General features: G+C 31.0%; 3 protein-coding genes across 5 annotated transcripts in view; 1 reads left to right on the top strand and 2 right to left on the bottom strand.

Annotated features, from left to right (window-relative positions):
* Positions 1-21,658, bottom strand: part of LOC145971360 (uncharacterized) — a 150,450-nt gene that overhangs the window by 74,278 nt on the left and 54,514 nt on the right. The gene's annotated exons all lie outside the window — the stretch shown is intronic.
* Positions 1-21,658, bottom strand: part of LOC145971428 (basic phospholipase A2 10) — a 56,127-nt gene that overhangs the window by 33,771 nt on the left and 698 nt on the right. Inside the window, exon 1 of one of the 2 annotated variants that reach the window (XM_083099072.1) lies at positions 8,431-8,686. The exons of the other annotated variant lie outside the window; for it this stretch is intronic. The gene's annotated coding sequence lies outside the window, so the exon portion shown is untranslated. Of the gene's footprint in view, positions 1-8,430; positions 8,687-21,658 lie in introns of those variants that run through there. 2 annotated transcript variants of the gene reach the window in all.
* LOC145971331 (neuropeptide CCHamide-2) lies at positions 8,930-21,563 on the top strand. Of its 2 annotated transcripts, XM_083098885.1 has the most exons (4): positions 8,930-9,395; positions 19,570-19,644; positions 20,142-20,404; positions 20,665-21,563. In XM_083098885.1, the coding sequence occupies exons 1-4, from the start codon at positions 9,290-9,292 to the stop codon at positions 20,716-20,718; spliced, it is 498 nt and encodes a 165-aa protein (XP_082955011.1). In that variant the 5' UTR covers positions 8,930-9,289; the 3' UTR covers positions 20,719-21,563. The 2 variants fall into 2 exon arrangements, with proteins under 2 accessions (XP_082955011.1, XP_082955017.1); XM_083098891.1 differs by lacking the exon at positions 19,570-19,644 and having other exon boundaries at positions 8,941-9,395; positions 20,665-21,555.

Here is a 21,658-nt window from a genome sequence, read left to right as displayed (position 1 = left end):
ATATCACAAGTAAAACATTTTGCAAGTTGTATTCCGATTAAAAGTTAAATGTAAATTAGGCTAGTTTCATAAATCTAAATAAAAGGAAAACGTATTGTATTTATTTTACAAATTTATAATTAATACATTCAAATAATCATTAATTTTTCTCTCACTATTCATGATATATAACATTTCCTGTTGGGAAAATGTAAGCAGTGAACAACCATATGCGTGTATTAATAAAATTATAATAGAAAGAGACTGTATTTTTAACAAAGACCGAAAACATAGCAGCTGTAAAAAAAGAATTTAATTTAATTTAAATTAATGAAGATGTGTTTTGATTCCCACGCGAATGTCTAAACGTTAATAAACAGCAAGCACAACAATTACGACAAGTACAATTCACTCGTATTGCGTTTTCTCATGATCGTTGAATGAAGCTTTTCGTTATCTTTTGCACTTAACGTAGGCGTTATTGCCTGGAAATCCTTTATTGTTAATTTCTCATTATCTTGTACAAGTCATTTTCCGTGACATGACGGGATATAAATTTTCATTTTGTAGGCGATATATAACAGCTAGATAAAATTTTATTAAAAATAGAATCTTATCTGCTTGTCATATTTGAAATGATATTTATCGTAAAGTACGTTTTACAAAATATAATGTCAATTGGCAATATAAATTTCGTTTTTAGACTTAATAGCAAAAAAGATAATAAAAATTAAAATTTGAATATTAAAATTTGAAACACATTATGACGATAAGAGATTTTCACTAGAATGAAAAATCGAATTAAAATTTTCCTCTTGAGGATTTTATAAATGATATAAATTATTTCGCGCGCAATTAATTTTACTAAAGAAACCGTTCGATCGATTCACTCGCATTTTTTTTTCACGCACGCACTTCATCAAAATTTCACCCGGTCACGGTTCCTGCATCGTCCACTTCGATATGTAAATAAAAACAGCGGTAATGCAAAGGTAACCCATCTGCGCAACCGGGTGTATCCTACCATGATCGCGTACGGCATGTCAGGATTCCGAAGAGAGAATTTCGGAGAGAGAACAGAAGAAGAATAGCATTGTCATGTTAAAACGAGACTTGATCACAACGATGACGATGCATTTGCACGTAAGATTCGTTAAGTAAGATTCGCGCGACATGAAAACGACAGTGCGACGTGAAAAATTAATATCACCAATCGGTAATCTAATTATCACCTCAACGAGATGATTGATTTCATCGAGGAGACGTGCTCGAAAAAACGCTGCCATCATTGTTGGCCAAGGAAAAATTTTTCGCGACTAGAAAAATACAGTCGGTCATGAAAGTAAACTGCGAGATATAATTATGGGTCACTTGTAATTAGTTGAACACTAACCCACAGAATTGATTGACATTACGTGTGGTTGATTATATCGGTTTAATATGTAATAACGTGAAAAAAACTGTATCCATTTGACCTATTAACGACTTATTAGCTGATTTTAAATCGCATGTACGCACAATACGTTAATTAAAAGGGCGCTGCCCGCGGCGTTTCGCTAATAAGCAAATATTCGGCGATATTCATCGTATTAAAAACTGCATCGGTTGGCATTTAATCGTCATTTTAATCGTTTCCACGATTTGCGTGTTTGGTAGTGGGCAACTAAAGGGAAAATAAAGTAAGAGGCTAGATTGACGCAGGTTCTCTCGCTTTAATTAAGCGATCGGATAGCATCTATTTTTTTCTTTTCTTTTCCGGCTGCAATTGATATTCGACCAGTACAGATACCGTTCGATACAGCATGGGAGAATACCGTATGTTAAAAAAATCGACCTGCCATATATTCACACGTACGTGTTATCATATCAAGCGAAAATATTAAACTCTTGAAACATCGCAGATATCTCCGAGTCTCGTTTGTTTACACGATGCAAACATAATTTAAATGTCTAATCATACATTATTTACATGCAATATTTTGCAAAAAATAATTTGATAAAGTTATTTATCAAATTATTTTTCTATACATTTAATGAAATTAAAAAGGGAAGAGAACGTCCAATGCTGATGTAAAAACATAGTGGAATAAATTCAAAAAATACTCTTATATATTTTGTTTGCGTTTTCTTCGAGAAAAGTTTTTACGCAAGAAAAATCATGTCTGAATAATGAATCGCGGTTACGTCGTAAAAATACATCTTGGTATTTGCAAAAATGGTGGACTAACAGAATAACACAATAATTAATTTCATATCTTGTGGAATCAGATATGTATAAACAAGAATGCATTCATGCAATATAGTAATTTCTGGGATGGATGGAATGCATGTGCGGTTCGCCCTTACAAATAGCTTTCATATTAATTTATGTCGTATCAATTTTTTGACGTCATAAACTTCGCTTTTCATGCCAGATTAGTTACGCTTACTCGTATAATTCTCGTGTAATCTGTTTTAGCGGATCGTTACATGTAAATTTTTTCTGCATCTTGCTTTGCAGCGCAAAAATGAAATAGAAGCAAGGTTAATTATATTAAAGTTGTATAATCGCAATTAACTTGCTTTAGATTTATGATATAATCGCAAATATATGCAAGATATATGTCACGTATAATTGATCAATCGCATATCTTAAACAACTCTTATGCTATTTCTTAATTATTTATTAATCTCTAATTTGTTTACTAACCGATTTTTACCGTGGATTTTTAGATAAATGTACTAATAAAAAGGAAGAAGAAAAAAATATGTTACAAATTTATAAAATTATTATAAGACATTGAAATATTCATGTACAATTATTATAGAATATGTACGATTCTTAAAAATCTCATATAAGAAGAAAATATTACAGTACAAATTACATTAAAAGAGTGTATTCTCTTTTATAATATTAATTAAAAAATTGGAATATAACAACATTAAGATTACTTATTAAAAAATTGTAAATTATGCATTTTTATTGTTTTATATTTTATGATTTATATTGTTAATAATTTTATATTTATTTGTGCATCAAAAATATTGTTTTTCAAAATATAATATATACATATATAATATTATTAAATAAAAGTATAGTTATTCTTTATATGTTAGTATATTTTATGATTATAAAAATTATATTGTAATTTTTACTATAATATATATTTACCATGATGTATTTTTTCCATATTAATTTTTTAAGAATAAAATATTTCCATTTAATGAATGCTCTTGCATCTCAATATGAAGATTGTTTTCTTTCGTATAAAAGTATACTTCAAAAATCAAATAATTCAGATAAAATTTAACTATTGAGTTATAAATATAATATTATGTTGAAAATCTCTTAAATTCAATCATGTCCATTAAATGATTATTTGATATATTGACTGAATAATTAGAGCGTTGTAATTATCATGCTCGAGTATTGTAGATGACGTTTCATTAACGATACTCGTTACATTAGAATTTATCGACAAAATCGATTGATAAAAATATCAAAAGCACCATTTTTACAAAATGCGTAATCTATATTTGTATAATAATCTGTATATAATTTAATTGTTAACTTTAATCAAAATTATTTTACAAATTATGTTTATTGCTGACGAATAAAATTGAATATACATTTAATAATATAATTGAATATAACATTTAATAACATAACATATTAAGGAAAACCTTACACAATGACATTACAAACATCTTAAAACTGATATCATTGATATAATGACAGTAAATCAAAATTTCTTCATATCAATAAAATATTTTGTTGCTATTCTTTTGTCCAATATATGCAGCTTTTATTTCATAACTGCACGCTCATTCATTACACGTAAATATTAATATCATTGTTATAATTATAATTATTATAATTATTATTTTCATGCATCTCTTCCTCGCGCAATTTGTAATATAGAATCGCGCTACCACCTACATTGTATTAAAATTATACGTACATATTCTATTTCGAATATTTAGGACGAAACCGGTATGGGAAAGATAGACGGACTTATAATGAAAGTATACGCGGTGAAAATAAAAAATTCAATTCTTCGATCTTTCGTGATAATAAAAGAAGGTTTCTTTCAAAATCGCACTGTTGGATATTTATCGTCTTTTCTTAAATGTTTATTTATTGTTATTTGCCATAATAACTGAAAACATAAGTCAGAAGAAGAGGTTTTGCAGCAACATTTTTTATGAAGATAATGAATAATTAAATAAAAGGGAGTTTAAAATCTGATAAGCGCTCGATCGTGACAATAAAATTTAGAATGATTTAAAAGTTGAATTTTAGAAATAAGATGACTTTTAGAATTGTGTCTATTTTAAATAAGCTTACCTTTTTGATTATTAATATGATTCTAAAATAGAAAAATAAAATGTGCAATCATAAATAATAAATGTAAGAATACATATGTGGAAATTTTAATTGTATAAATGTACATTTTCAAAAAATATGTATGTTGAATTTTAACTAACAGAATCACACGAATAAAATTATACGTGTTCAATTAAATATAAAAAATATAAATAAAAAAGACAAAGATGAAACAAAGAGAAATAAGATCTTCAGCGTGATTCTTATTTTCGATTTAACATTCGATAGAGAAGGTTTGTATTTATCTTATCGATGATCTAGAATAAATAAGTTCTGACTTCTGGAAGAGAAACTTGGAAGAAAAGGATGTCCGTAACTTTACGACGTAGTTACGTGCGCGGTAACCTGCGCGAGTGCCTGTAACAATGTACGAACTTTGTTCGATATTATCTTGTTTAAGTATTTTTAATCCTTCAATCATAAGCTCAATAAAGCTCGATATATCCAACGATAATGTATTCAGCTCGTTAGTTTGGATTGACGAGACTATTTTACAAATGTCATCGTCGTCTTAATTTCTATTCGTAATAATCGTTTATTTCGTATTGCTTCGTGCTAAAAAAAACCAATTAATTTTGCTTTCACGATTTTATTGTCGCTCGAGTGTTTTTGAACTGTCCCCGAAAAATTCTATTAACTTACACAAAGAAAAATTTATTACTATAACGTGTGCTCGTTTTCACGATTTGATTATTATTTGTATTTAAAAAAAACTGTCATTGTTAGTTATTTCCTGTTGTTATTTCAAATAGCATAGATGTAGGATATTCTACATACACACATAAGTAGCAATTTAATTTTTTAATTTGAAAAAATTGGATCTCTTTTGTTGTATACTATGCTTTAAGAAAACTTAGCGTCCGCTTTTTTGTGGCAAGAAAATATTACTCCACAAAATCAGTATAAGTGTACACATACATTTCCTGTAATAATACATTTCCTATCTTGCCATCTCGGTAACGTCCTATATTAGCATATTAATATTTTGTGGCGAAGAAGTATCTTAATAATAATAAACTGATTATGAGAAATATGATTCGGTACCACGATACGAACTGGGTCGACATTCTTATCTTATAAATCGAAAAAGAGATAAAAAAATAAAAGAACCAATTTCTTTTCTGCTACCTCAAAGAGATTGCAATTTCATTTAAACACATCCGAATGGAATGCAATTTGGTTTAAAATACACTTATAAAACGTTTCCGCTTTTCATTGTAATCACTTTTCTTCGCTTGACAACGAGAAAACGAGGTCGGCGTCAATGAATTTACTCTGTATACACGAAAATTGCTTTGCACAAAACATTTTAAAAGGTCATTACGATTCTAAACTCTTAATTTCTCCAGATGCCTAATGCAAAGAGAAAGAGAACGATTTTTTAGGTCTGAGAGGATTTCATTGTATTGAAGAATGAAAGCGATCCAGATGGATTCTTTATTTATGAATTAAACTGCACCGTGTTTAATCGACATTAAACATTAATGTATGCTGCGTTAATATCATAAATGCATTTGATTATGCATTAGTTACAATTGGTTACAATTAGTTACAATACATTTATAATAATTTTCGCGAAACGTCAATCTGCGCTAAATCAGGTATGTTAATATCGTTAAACATTATTATGGATATTGGACGAATATAACGCAAGACAATTTATATTTATAATAGTGACGAGATGCGTTGCACGTATAACATTTTTCATTGCAAAATGCAAAAGAAAAATCTAACTTGAAAACCAGGACATTGTAACTCGAGGAATATTACAGTTATGCATTTTGTAACGTCGAAAAATGCTTGGGACAGTCCATCATGTTTCGTTATCAATCTTGATTTGTGATATGTGTGAAAAATATATAAAGCGCATAGAACATATGTATATTTTTACAATTATAACGTCACTTTGAATTTGCAACGCGATAACATTCCATAATCGTATATAAATACACAAAGTTATTAAATATACCATGATATATAAAATATCTTTTGTTTCGTATTAAATTTATTCGATCCTTTATTGTATTAAGAAATATATAAAAATATTTTTTAAAAAATTACATAAAACAAAAGCTAAATTATATAAGTTTACAAAAAGCAATAAATATTATATCACAAATGATGCAAAAAATGTCAGACGTAACTATATACTTTTTTAGTGACTTTTGTTATTTTAATTGACATCTGACATCTTAAATCAAAATTTCTATTGTTAGTCAATCAGTTATATTGTCAAAATTCTAGTTACAATAATTATTTTTTCTTTAGTCATAACGAGGCCATGTCTCGCGAAATTAAAAGAAAAAGAGATCGGAATAAATTACATTGAAACTTACTTTAAAACATTCATCAGTCTCATTTTATTTTGAAATGAAAATAAAAATAAATTTAAAAGATAAGTATAAACTTTATAAGATAAGTTGCTGTTAGGTGATCAATTAGAAGTGAAAATTATAGATGCAAAAATTATATATGCGGAATAAAAATTAATTACAATCGTTAATTAATAATATGCGATATTCGTAAAATTAACGCGACAGTTGATTTTAGTACTAGTATTTGTACGTATCGCGTCCTTCAGTTAAATTTGCGTTCGATTGCCAATGCGAGATGACAGGGATGACCACGACGATTGGCACGGAATTATCGGATATCATTAATTAAGCATTTGTCAAGATCTCTCTCGTTGTACGAATATTGTTGTACATACGTATCGTGTAATTAAATATCGAATAATTAAATTCAGCATGAAAACATGTACAATTTTCCAATGAAATTATCCCCTATCAGCGTAACTCTTCAAGTGTAATGAGTATCAACCTACACAAAATGTATAAGATTGATTTATCACACTCAGAATGCATCTCTCCTGTATTTAAACATTAAATGTAGTTATTATCGAAATTAACCATAGTTATTATGATTAGTAAATTTGATCAATTTCTTAAAAAAAAGAAAAAAGAATTAAAAAATTTTATCTCATAATAAAAAGTGTTCATTCCAGATTGGATGGTATCTAAAAGAAACCAGACACGTTTTACTTCAAGGTTATATTATATCATTCTAATATCATAAGAAACCTGCCAGAAAAATGTGATAAATAGGTCAATGTCAGAATTGAATACATAAAAGAAATGTTATAAACATTGAATGTATTAACGTATACAAAACAAGAGGATGATAATTCCTAGATAGATAATTAACTGGATAATATCCAGTTAGCATATCAGTAACTGAGGTACATATGTACTTTCATCTTTATACAGAATGCAGATCAATATAAAACATAAGGATACTTATAAAAAATTCATTAAATATCCATGAAAGCAAATTATTCTATTTCTCTTTTCGTCAGATTGAGAAAAATCTTCGTTTCAAGTACGATAATGTTGAAATAATGTGAATATTTTGGAAATAAGTCTTACAATGAAAAGAAAACTATTATATGCATTAATAAAACTACCTGAACATGATTTGAGTAAAAATAGCTTTTCTACATTTTTGCACTGCATCCTAATTTTATCGTCGTATAATGTTATCATAAAATAAAAATAAAAATCACTTCGATAGTTATTTTCGAATGAGTGAATAGCTCAGTGAACCATTTCGTACTCGCTACAAAATAAATCAGAGTAAAATAAATAATGATCGATATTAAATTAACATGAAATTAATTAATTTAAATTTAGAGCTATGTTTTTTGCATAAATTATATGAAAAAGTATAAATTAATAGAGAAAAGATAAAGGCCCCGTTAAAACATCTATAACATTTTTAAATCATGCAATTTAACATCAAAATATTTAAAAATTTTTACATTCAATATCCAGTATCATAAATGTTAAGAATGAGGATGTTAAAATTTGACGATTTACTAATTCATCTTAAAAAGTCGGGATTACTGAAATTGCGAAGCTGATTTTCGCTTACTTCATAAGTGATTCCTCATAGTTTCTCAAGTTAACTCTCGATTACGCAATCGAGAAGTTTCAATCATACGAATGCACAGTTTCCACAATGCTGTTAGATTGCGAAAATGTCGAGATCTCTCGTGCTTCGAAATCGTATCTAAATACATATCTTACTTGAAGTTTCCACAAAATCGGCCCTTGAAATGCACCTTCAGGTATGTGCGAGTCTCTATTCCGGTGTGGGCACGGTCTTACATACAGGTCTGGAAACTCAGGCCTTTTTTAGTGGTGGGGGAGGTCTCACTTAGTGTGTCCGTTTTTCGACTAGAAGTCGCAATACGAGCGAGAGAGACAGAGATAGACGGCAGTAGTCGTTCTCTCTCTAACATACGTCTAAATGCGACTTCTAGATCGCAGCGAACCTAGCAGGCAAGCTGTGAACTCCCGAAAAACGGACACACTAATGCCTGTTTCTACCAACGTCGTTTAACTTTAATCTTAGCTTAACTCACTCTTTGTCTCCTTCTAACTGTTCTTTTAGAAAGAGACAAAGAATGAGTTAAGCTAAGATTAAGTTAAACGACGTTGGTAGAAACAGGCATAAGTGAGACCTCCCCTACCACCGGAGTTTTCAGACCTGTATGTAAGACCGTGGGTGTGGGACACACATCCTCATCGATCTCCGCAACTGGGATCACCGTCACAAAGTTCACAGCGATAACAACAGCGTGATTACCAACTAAAAAGATATCAATGCCACCCACGAATATCCCGACAGCATACCCGGTATACACTACATCAGCGATATCCGACTGCGCCACTCCGGTCCATTCCTGTAAAAGAGGGAACGCGCGCCACCACCATCGTTCATTCACAACCACCGGCTCGACGGGGTAGCATCGTCTCGTATTGTCTCGTTTCGGTGTCATCCATCATCCGTGACCGCAAATAGGCAAAAGAGTGAACGATTTTCTTTCTTTGGAAATCATCCTTGCAACAAGCGAAACACGCCGTCGACAACCATCGCGACAAGATGAGAACCAAACTTCGCGCGACTTCCGGTCCCATTTTCTCGCTCTACCTCTCGATCGTTGTTCTACTCGTTCTGATTTCCGTCAGCGACAATGTGCATGCCAAACGTGAGTATTTCTTTCATTTGTTTTTTGCTCATTTATGCATTTAATTTAAGGTTTAAAGCATGACCGGTATAATGTACAAAAAAGTCAAGCGATAATTTATTATTTAATTCTAAAATTGTCTACAGAATAAACATAAGCAATGTATTATGGAATTTGATTATTTCCATGCGAGTTTGCGAATTAATCATGCCGATAAATATTCTTGTTTTTAATATCATTCTTAATGATTCTTAATTATTCTGTCAGATAGTCGTTATCTGTGTCGAAAAATTTGTTATGAAATTGTAAAAAAGAAACAATTAATTTTTTTCAATATCTTCAAAGAGAGATTCAGTACAATATAATTCCTGATACATATGATGTTTTGATTTTCGAATTATAATGATAAATATGTTTTTACATCATTCTTAATCTATCAGATAATAATTATCTCTGTCGAATAATTTGTTATGGAATTGTAAAGAAACACTTAATTTTCTTTTCAATGTCTTTAAAGAGACAGAGGAATTATCAATACGATATCAACTTCTGATATACATGTTGTGTTGTTTCGATTTTTGGTGTCTTTTTCTTTTCACCTTATCTTTAGATTTTCTAATCAATTTGAAATTGATTAAATCATATCATTGCATATTCTCAATATTACGGATATTAAGAATAGATGAAAAATTGTATTCTGTATTTAGTTTTAAATTAACTTTCTTATATGATATAAAATAACAAAATTAATGTGTACGCGACGTATAAAAATAATATACTAAACTTTGAAAATTAGTTGAGAGCGAAAGAAAGATTTTGTTATACACGTTATATACGTTTATACATTTTCTTGTGAACTAATCAACTTGCTTAAAATCTTAAGAACTTTCAGACACATATTGAGTTCGTTCTCCAACATTTTTGCAAATTAATCCGAAAGTTTCTTGCACATATTACGTAGAAAAATGATTTCATACATTCATGAAACGCATTTTTATTCAAAGGATGATAATTGTCATTATTTTAATTATTTTATAATTGTGTTTTTACTGTAGAATTATTTTTCACATTGTCGATTTTAATATCTTTTTTTTATTTGCATATTATGTGTTAAGAGATGTTCCGTGAAATTTTCTTGACAATGATTGATTGAAATAGATTTCTTTTATTTTTCAGAAAGTGATGGTAATCGGTTAAATTTCTACAAATTCTTTTTTATTTGATAAAATATCTTACACAACCATTAATTAAAAATTCATCTCTTTGTCCATCAGTTAAATGTGTGCGAAGTAAATAAGTTTAATTCAAATATTACATTTCTTCGTGCGAAACAATTGAAGAAGAAATAATTTGGTAGTAGGAAAAACTTGCGTAAATTTATATTGTTAATTTTATATTATTATTTTTTATGTATATTAAAATAAATAAAATTTATTCATAAATATATAATTTTTAATATGTTTTATTTTTTTTAGTTATTATCAATATAAAACTGATGATTTATATATAAAAAAGAATCTGCATTGTAACTGTATAATACTTGTTAAACGCGATATATATATATATATATATATATATATATATATATATAAAATTCTTATAACCACAAGTTAGAAAATAAAATGTTCTCTTGGATGGAAAAGCATTTTGTCGTTAAACGATTAAACAGTCATAGTGCATACGCCATCGATAATCGTACGTAAAATTTTTGCCTTTTTGCGTGTCGCTCCTACATATTTATTCCTCCGCGTTGAAAAGTCAAAATGCAAATATACGTCAAAAATGTCAAAAAAGTATGATGTTTGTTCTACGTGTTTACGAACGTAGGTTCTATTTTTTCAGTTTCGTACTTTCGTAAAAGTTATAATTTGAACAACGCTTTGATATTTCGCATGTCGCCATGCCGAATTGTTTCGTCGGCATGACGTTCGGTTGATCGTTTCCACTTCTCGCAAAATCGAATCATCGAAATGGATTTACATGGGGAAACTTACAAGCATTGAAAATATAATTTTTCAGGAAATATGATATGTCAGCTCTTTTTTCTGTCACAATTGCACCGTATACACGTTAATACGTCGCATGAAATATGAAAAATTTCAATGTAGCATGTATGTAAATAATGAAAATTTTTCCATTCATGCATTTAAGACGATGAAAAACGACATTAGTGAAAAGTAATTTAAAAGACCGGGAACTATAAATTAATTGTTTGATATGATTTTATTTAATTTATCTCTTCGTAATAAAAAATTTATTTAATAATCAATAAATTGCAGAGAGCAACCTTTTTATTTAACTAGATGCGTAATCTTTGATACGTCTGTTTGAATTATTTATATATTTAGAAAAGAGATTTTTTTAAAAGATCAAAGAAAATAAAGACTATTAATTAAAAAAAATAATAATACATGAATTCGATTCGAATAAACAACGTATGAACAAATCGATGTCTACATATCATTTTTTATAGAATCATTTAAAACTAACCACATTTTTTTATTTAATTAGATGCGTAATCTTTGATACGTCTGTTTGAATTATTTATATATTTCGAAAAGAAATTTTTTTTAAAAGATCAAAGAAAATGAAGACTACCAATTTTTTAAAAATTAATACATGAATTCGATCTGAATAAACAACGTATGAACAAATCGATGTCTACATATCATTTTTTATAGAATCATTTAAAACTAGCCACATTTTATATGAGAAACTGAATATTACATTAGTAGTAGCGATGTGAACAATCATAAACTAAACGTATAACTACGGGCATTATTAGATCAGTAACATCAATTGTTTCATTTCCGCTTCTGAAAGTATGAGTCTTAACAATACAGGATGTAAAATTCAGAAGTTACATCGTAGATTTGACAACTGCATGTGTTCGTTCTCAACTTCTATTTGGGTCTCCGCAAAGCAACTGATAGATTATTTCTACGCGAAGTTCTGCTATTCTACGCAAAACTTGTGCAAAAGAGAATTATCGTTACTCTATTGTAATGTCAAATCCGTTAACTCTCATGGCTACGAAATGTTATAATAGCATCGACTGTTTGCTCATGTTTCCGTGACACAGTTATCGTTCCTTATACGAGCTAGGAATAGTACAAGCGTAGGATTTGTGGATAGAAATTATCGAGGACGCGAAACTATGCGTGACAATCGATAGAAATCGAACTGTCAATTAATACTGATCCACTTTAGAATTGTATAATTTGCTAAAATATCTATTAATCATACTAATCTTTAAATAAATTTTAAATAAAATTTTAATTTTTCTATAATTTTTTATTGTATAAATATTATTAGTATATAAATATTTTTGGTTTTTTATAGACTTAATGATAAAAATAAAATGTTTTGCGTTTAGAAATTTCAAATTTTAATTTAAATGTACCGTTAATATAATATATCTAAATATTATGATACATAAATCAAACTTTGTATAGTTTTTATCTGATTCTAAATATCGGAAATTAACAACTTAAGCGACTGCTTATGCTGTATTAAAAATCGTGCAGAAAATTTCAATGCAGTTAGCATTTAATTAAACAGTTCAATTAAGTGTGCATAATAGATAAATATTGCATACATTATTAATAATTGTATGTCTAACAATTCCTGATATAACTATTGCTTCCAATTTATCAATCGTGTATTTATTCATAATTATTACAATAATCAATTTTGAGTTGGATGCGTTTAATTTTTAATACTAATACTAAAATGTGCAGATTTTTTCCTTCAATAAATATTTCCCGCATAAGAATATTAAAATGAATTTGACAAATATTTTCGCGTGTCTTCTTTCAAATATTCCATCGACATAATCGACATCAGTTAAAACACTTCAAGCAAAAAAGCAAAAAATTAGCATTTAACTCAGTGGCTCTTATTAGATTATTATAGCCGTAACATCATTTCAATCTACATCGAAGAGCAACGAGGTTTTAAAGAAGAGAAGATAGCTTTATTGATGTCAATTTAATTTTCTTTGCTTTCTTTTTTCAAATTTTTGTTTATTTCGATATTTTATATTTTCTTATTATATTTTCTTTCTCATAAAGCTGCTTCAGACGATTGATGATTCGTAATAAAATTAAATCGAAATTTATTCATAATGTTATGTGTCGCATATTCCAATACATGTGTGTATTACAATATATATTTTACACATCTGTGTGTTACTTTTACAAATATTTTCTGTATGAACGATACTTAAAATTATAAATAGAAATTAATTCAAAATTTTGTTGTGCATTATAAATCATCTAAAGTAAAGTCATTCTTAATAAAAAAGGATAGAGATCACTCTAACACTTATTAAAATTGTGAAAGATAAATATAATATTATTTTCAGAATTATTTACCTGAAATAACTCTTGCATACAAATGTTCTTTTGAACGAACACGTTTCATGCGGTTAGCAAACTGTATTAATTAACAGCTACGTGAGAAATAAAATAAACGTGTATGCTATAATGATGCGCTATATAATCATACACAATCGTCGAAGCAATATGAATTAATGAAAATGAAGATATGTCGAATTTACATTCGATGTTGTATCTCTCTTAATAACTATTTCGCGGGAAAAGTCACTGACCTGAAAGTTTGCAAATTTTCATTTAATTTCATAATTTGAAATTGAAAAGCATAAATGCATAATATGATGCAAGTGTAGACAATGTATAAGAACTGAAAAAGAATTCGAGATCTCTAAACAAAATTTCTGTAACACTTATGTAAACATAAAAATATTTTTGTAACACTTATTCGTTTCGCAGTGCGGAAAAAAAATATTTACACTAAAGTCAATTTCAACTTCGACTATGTTATCCTAAAGTATGATGACAAGAGTTCCATAGGAAATGTTTTGAAAATTGTCAAACTCTATTCGATCTGTATCGATACAATATATCTTTGCGAAACTTATTCGAAAGGAGCTGGAAGATTCATCTTAATGTATTATATGCTACACATAGGCGAAATCTAAATTTCTAAATATACAGTTTATCTTGTACCGTTGTTCGCATAGAAAATAAATATAATAAAATACCTCTGCATTAAATTCCTGAAATATCATTAAGGAATTACAAGTTATATAAATTGCTACAGGAATTAACGGCAAAGTTAGTAACAAACAGTTAACAAGAGTTAATAGTGATTTTATAGACAGAATATCGAAAATTTTTTATTCGTGTGCGCTATTGGTGTTACGGTGAAATGCACTTTGGTAGATTCACATTGGATAGGTAGAATGGAATTACGTAATATGCCAGTCCATTTCACTGTAAATGTACCGGCTGTTTCAGATCGAATTGTTCAGCCGTGACGCGCATTTTCGTGAACGATGATGAATCCAAGTGCACGGCTAAAGTGCAAACGAACATTTATCGAAAAGGTCGGAGAGCGTGAATATTCTTCTGCTCAAATATATTATCTCTTTAATGTGGATAATGAATTACGCGCGCGATTACGTTGCAATTGTATTATCGGGAACAATGTAAAGTATGACGTGTACTTGTGTCAAAATATAGAAGAACGATAAGCGTTTAATGAGTTTCGCTGTAAAATTCTTAAAAATATAGCACACGTAGAAACGAGATCATTCGGGAAAAGGAAGGTCGAAGCCGATGGTGGATTAATCAGCTTCGTTTCAGGTGGTAATTGAGTGAGCAGCTCTGTGCGGCGAGCAAGTTGTTCCTTTACCGACCACGAGTAATTTCAGCTTCGGCACGTATTACGGATTATATATTTATCGATCTTATTCGTTTCGGTTTTTCGTTCACGCATAACCGAAAATTGTATTCGATATTTAAATATTCAAGCGTTATGATTTAACGGAGAATCACGCAAGGTTATCTAAACTACTTTTGTTTGTGAGTTATATGTGTAAACTATACATATATAACGTGTAATACATATATAATGTGTAAACTATACATATATAAATGTATAGGCGTATAAATATCGATCGGGAAATTAAAAAACGTTACACCATTTATTAATTTTCATATATGTATTTCTTTAAACAACAGTTGCAATTGTATCAATCTAAACAGCGATGATAAGGTCAATACGAAAATACGCGCTACAAAATATTGAATACACTTCTTGTGACATATGAGTGTCTCTTATAACGAATTCGGTTGGATGCATTACTGTACTATTAGTGTACTGGTGCACATTAAAGATTTTCAAAGGTTGTATAAATTTACAATAGCATAAATAATTAAAACAATAAGATAACTAATACTACAAGTAATAATAAATAACTCGTAAAATTAATTATCTTACTGTATGTAATGTATGTAATAGATACTTTATTTCCCCTAAGGGTTCAAAGGGCGTTTTTCCGGGAACGTACCCAAACCCTTACACCATGGCGCTTTTCGGGGAGCGTACCCGACCCCTTACAACCGTATACTTTAAACCCCCCCGGCCTGGCCCTTGTGCGACCATTACAATCTACAATCCCCCTCCCACCCAACGCACCCTCCCCCTCCATACTCTCCCTCCCCTTCCCCCTTTTCCTTCCTCATGCTTCCTGTCCCTTCTACTTCCACACCATGCTTCCTTCCTTGCCTTTTCTCTGTCCATCCATCAGTCTCTCTTCTCTCCTTCCCCTGCTTAAGCTTCCTTCGCCTTGCCCCTCTTCTTTCCTCACGTCCGTTCCTCTCCTTCTTCATCTTTTCCTTTCCTTTATCTCTCTTGCCTCGGGACTAACTGCAAAATCAGATAATCAAAGGACCAAAATTCTTATAATCGTTCTTAAAAACCTAGCAGTTATCGACTCCCCCCTCTATCCTCCCCCTTCCTTCCACTCCCTTCCGCTCTCTCACCTCCTTTCCCTACCTTTTTCTTTTCCCTCTCTCCCTATTCTCTCCTCTTGCCCCTACTCCTATTCCCTTCCTCCTCTTCCTTTCCTCCTCTCCATTTCCTACCTTTTTCCCTCTCGCCCCTTCCCTCTAACCATCACTCTCCTCCTCTGTCTCCTCTTTCTCCTCATACCACTCCTCTCCCAACAAATCCCACCCCCAAGCCTTTCCGTCTATCCAGATCCTTCTATTAGTCGTAACCACTATCCTCCCCCTTGCCCTCTCCGTCCTCGCCCTTTCCACCAGCTTCCACCTTACCCTCCTTTCCTCCATTGACAAATCCTCATCTACCCCTACCCCCCAGTCCCTCCTTATTTCCCATCCTCTTTCTAAAAGATCCTTCTTATCCCTCACCCTCCCCATGCATGTTATCAACACTATCCCCGCGCTCCCTCTCCTTTCCCTAACCTCCCTAATCTCTAGCTTTCTCCCCAATTCCTCCCTCACTATCCCCTCTATCACCCTCTTCCTTTCCTCCGTGCTGTCCCCCTCTACACCTCTCCACACTATGTTCCTCCTTCTTTCCCTCCTCTTTTCCGCCTCCACCTCTCTCTCCCTTTCCTTTCTCTCTAACTCCTTCCTCTCTCTTTCCCTTCTCACTCTCTCCCTCTTTTCTTCAAATTTCCTCCATGCATCCTCTCCGACCGTCCTCTTGCCCTCCCTCCCTAGAGCCTCTTCTTTCTCCCCTCCTCTTCCCTCCTCCGCCTTCATCCTCTTCCTTCTCTCCTCCTGTTCCTCTTCCACCATCTTCCACCAATCTTCTTCTCTCTTTCTATCCTCTGAACTCTCCTCTCCTCCACTTTCCCTTTCCTTCTCTGCCCCCCTCTCCCCCTCCCTCTCTCCTGCCTCTTTCATCATCTTCCCCTCTTCCCGTTTCTTTCCTTTCCCCCTTCTCTCCTGTGCCTTCTCCTTTTCTTCCTTCTCTTCTGTTCCTCTTCCTTCCTTCCCCCCCTCATTCCACTTGTTCCTCTTCTCCTTGTCTTCCACCCTCCCGCCGTCTCCTTTCTTCCCTCCTGCCTCCTTCCTCCCCTCTGATTTCTTCCCTTTCTCCATCCTCTGCTCTTCCACCTTCACATCCTTCTCTCTTCTTTCTTCTTCCACTCCACTTCCTTCCCCTCTCTTCTCTCCTGTCTCCCTTCTCCCCTCTGTCATCTTCCCTTTCCCTGTCCTTGACTCCTCTGCCTTCCTAACTTCCTCTCTTCCCCTTCTCTCTTCCTTCTCTCTCCTTTCTCCTTCCTCTCCTCTCTCCTCTCTCACACCTTCTCTCTCCTTTCTAACCTCCTCTCCCACTTGCTCATGACCGGCTTCCTCTCTTCTCTCCATCCCCCTCACCATCCTCCTTAATACTAGCACCATTTCCACCATTACTTTCCTTAACTCTCTCACCTCCTCCACCAGCTCTCCACCTTCTGTCTTCCTTTCCAATACTCGCTGTGACCCTGTCACTTCTCACAGACTACTCCGTCCACTATAACCCTCCTCATCGATCTCCTCATCGATCTACGCATTGATCTTACTCCCCCTGCTTCATTCTTCTCACCCCTAGAGCCATCTATCTGCCGCCCGCATTCTTCCTCCATCCCCTAGCGCCATCTCCATTCACCGTCTCTGCCGCTCCTCTCGCTCCTTCTTCCTGCCTCCAGCGCCACCTTCACTCTCCCTCACCTCTCTCTTCCCGCCTCTCCCACCATCCTTCCTATCCAACTCAGCACTTTTCGTCGACTTTTCTCTTTCGAATAACTCCCTGACCTTTTCTTCTCCATCTCTGCCTCCACATCCCTCCAATTCCCTCGTATAACTCCACCTCCTCCTCAACTTTCAGCTCCCATCTCCTCTTCCAACCATCCTCTTTTCCTTTTTCTCTTGGCCCACCTCTCCACACCTGTCACCTCAACCCTCGCCATTTTTTCTCCCACCCAATTAATTATCTTACTGTTTTATGTTATTTATGTAAATTTATTATATTGTAAATTTGTACACGACAATCTTTAATGTGTAGCAGTGCGCACTAGTGCATCTAACCGAAATTATTATTCTACTCAAAAAATAATAGATAAATATATATTATACGAAGTTGTACTACAAGTGCTTTAGAAACACGGTTACTAGTGCACTCGTATTGGCCTCGTTGTCGCTTTGTTTTGAAATCAAATAATCATTTTTTGTATTTAATACTTTCACAGGTTTTAAATTGTTGATATAAAATCAAAATTGTTTTTCCGTATATTAAATTAGATTAAAATGAAATTATCTTTCTCTACGTGCAAAGAATACTTTTCAAAATTAAATATATTGTGGTGCTTCTCTTATAAATCTCTGTTTATGTGACAAGCATTTGAAGCAATGAATTTATTTTTAAATATTAGCCGCGTTAGAAAATTAAAATTGATTTCTTGTTGAAGAAATATATATTTTAAATAATTTCTCTTTTACAGGAAATACTTATTTAAGTATTTATTTATCAAAATACATCAAAATACGATTTAAATTGAGGCTTATTCCATATAATGAACATTAATATATTAATATCGAAGAGGAAATAATTTTTCTCAGATTTTAATTTAAAAATCAATTTTATATAAATATGTAAAATACTATGTATTTTTATAATTGAAAACAGCTTTAAAAAGAAAGTTTAGATTGTGAAATACAATCTATTATTTTTGGATTATTGAGATATTATGCAATCGTTTTAATGAATCAATAGAACGCGATTGCGTATTCGTTTTAATATTAATTAGAAAGAAAATACAATGTGCCACCCAACCATCTCAATTTTAAACCTGCACTAGGCTTTATAAATACTCAACATTTATTAAATAGACATTTGAGTCAATATTATGTCTAGATATATTGATGTATATATTTTGAGAGGCAGAGAGATCTGCGGCAGATTGACGAAAATTTGATATTAATAAGGAGAAGATACAGTTATTTATTTTTCAAAAAGCAATTTTTCGCGCTATCTGAAAAAGATACATAGTAGTATTTTTTATAAGCACTTGTACGAACAACTGTGTGTTTATAAATCATGAAACTTTTAACGTCTTATCATCGTGTAAAAATAACTTGTTTTACAAAGTGTTCATGATAAGATTCATCTGTTATCTTTATTTTAAATATTTTAGCTTCTTTTCTCTTTTTACTCTGATTCGATTATCCGATATTTTATATAAGTTACTAAAATTAAATACTTTTTATTATTTTATAAGAGATCATACAAAGGGACCTAAGAAAAAAGGGATCTAAAAAACCTCGAAATTTTCAGATTTTTTTTTTCTTTTTTTTAATATTGATTCCTTCCGCAGCGCGAGAAGAAAGAAGTACTAATATCCGGAGGAATACCAATAACTTAAGGAATACCGATAACTACGTTCGCAAAGGTATGATTTCGAAAAGATCACGGTATGCCAAGAAAGCTATATAAGGGATCTTTTTTGAGAACTTCCAAATTTTTAGGTCTTTATGTATAATTCTTTTCTATTAAAACTTATTTTCTATAAATTTATTTTCTACAATAAATAAATTATACATTTATTATAAAAATAAATAAAATTTTTTTCTAAAAATTTATTACTATCAATATGAAAGACATAGCACAGAAATAAAAGTCTGCGTTAATCTAAAACAATAATTTCTAAAATGATAATTTCGAACATAACATAGCGGTTTTGGTTGTATCGAATGGTGTAAAACGGCGTAAAAAAGAAATATTTTTGTGAACAGGAATTCCTAATAATAATAAAATTTATTGCATATATAATTTCAACATGCATCTCAAATTATTGTCATTCATTGCAATCAAAATCATACTGATTATTTTTTTATAAATAACTCAAGCAATTAATTATAATGTGTCAATAATTATAATGCAACTCAGGTGGCTGTGCATCATTTGGGCATTCGTGCTTTGGCGGTCATGGAAAAAGATTCGATTCGACCATGCGACGCAACACATTGCAAGAAAGTATTAGCCAGAAGTTTCAAGAATCCGAAATACCGTCGCCAAACGACGAATTATTCTACGTTTTTCCAAATGATGAATTCCGGGAACGTTCAGACAATTCATTATCTTCCATACGGACTCGCAAAGACACACAACAATTTGATCCTTATCCCCTATCATCTTTAGTTAATCAATGGGTATGTATGTTTTAATAAATCAATGCTAAGAAAATACATGGAATATGTAAATAAAAAATTCTCTAACAATAAAAATAAAGAGATAAAAAAAAATTTTTGTATTAGCAATCTTGGATATCTCACACACACACATACATATATATCTTGCGTACAACTATTTAGCTATAGAAATAAAGAAGGATATATTTTAATCATTGATATTTAAGAAATGATTAGAAATAATGAAGATAAAAATATGTATAGTATATTGCATTTTTCAGATAGCATCTCATCGACGCCAGCATCGCACGGATACAGACGTCACTAATAAATAAAGGGAGTGTATAGGCAAACTACCTACATGTGTCAAGATTAAGCAGTTTCGTATCACGCATATATATTTAGAAAGAATTGTTTATATTATTTAGATTATTTAATTATGCTTAAATCCGATTATTATTTTATACTATTATTGTATATATTTTTCTTTAATATAATACATACAATCATGTTTCTCATTTAATGTTATAAATATCATTTAAAGTTATAAATCATTGTAGCAAAACTAAGATGGATTGTAGCAAAATAGGTTTTAAAACTATTGTCTTATTATTATCATTTATCTTTCTATCATCTATATACTTAAATTATTAGATTTTATAATAGATTATTTTATTTTAAAAATATATATTTTGTAATATGCTTAGGCTGCATACCTACTGTTTTTATATATTAAATTATTATCACTCTGCGAGCTTCATTTAATTAAATACATATAATATTCAGTTCTTTTGAAATTGCATCTTTTCTGGATGCGTTATTCTGATAATATTATTCTCGGCAGATAAATGTTGTGTGAATCGTGTCGGTAACATTCACCCACTGTCATAATAATAAATTATTCTATTTCATTGTCTGCTATTAAGAAATTGATAGTATATTATAATCGAAAGATAAACTATGAAAATTTATCGTATGTAAACATTATAAACATTTGTCGTACAGTTGATGACATTTTGACTTATTTTTGCGAAATAAAAATATCGTCAAGAATTGATCAACTATTGAACTGCACAATTAATGGATATTATTTATTATTTTTGTACTCCTAATATAATTATACAGTAAGAAATTATGCCTTATTATTGATACATATTTACGATGTGTACTCTTTCTTACTTTATAATTTACGCGGATTGCGATAATACTTCAATTAATTTTATATCTTTTTCTTAATATTACGTAATGTAACTTAATATTATGTAATGTAATCAT

The sequence above is a fragment of the Camponotus vicinus genome, unplaced genomic scaffold (genome assembly GCF_025532165.1).
Source record: "Camponotus vicinus isolate PSW18456_S1 unplaced genomic scaffold, iyCamVici1.0 SCAF_1, whole genome shotgun sequence".
NCBI classification, from domain to species: Eukaryota; Metazoa; Arthropoda; class Insecta; order Hymenoptera; family Formicidae; genus Camponotus; species Camponotus vicinus.
This window is presented reverse-complemented; position numbering and strand designations above follow the sequence as displayed.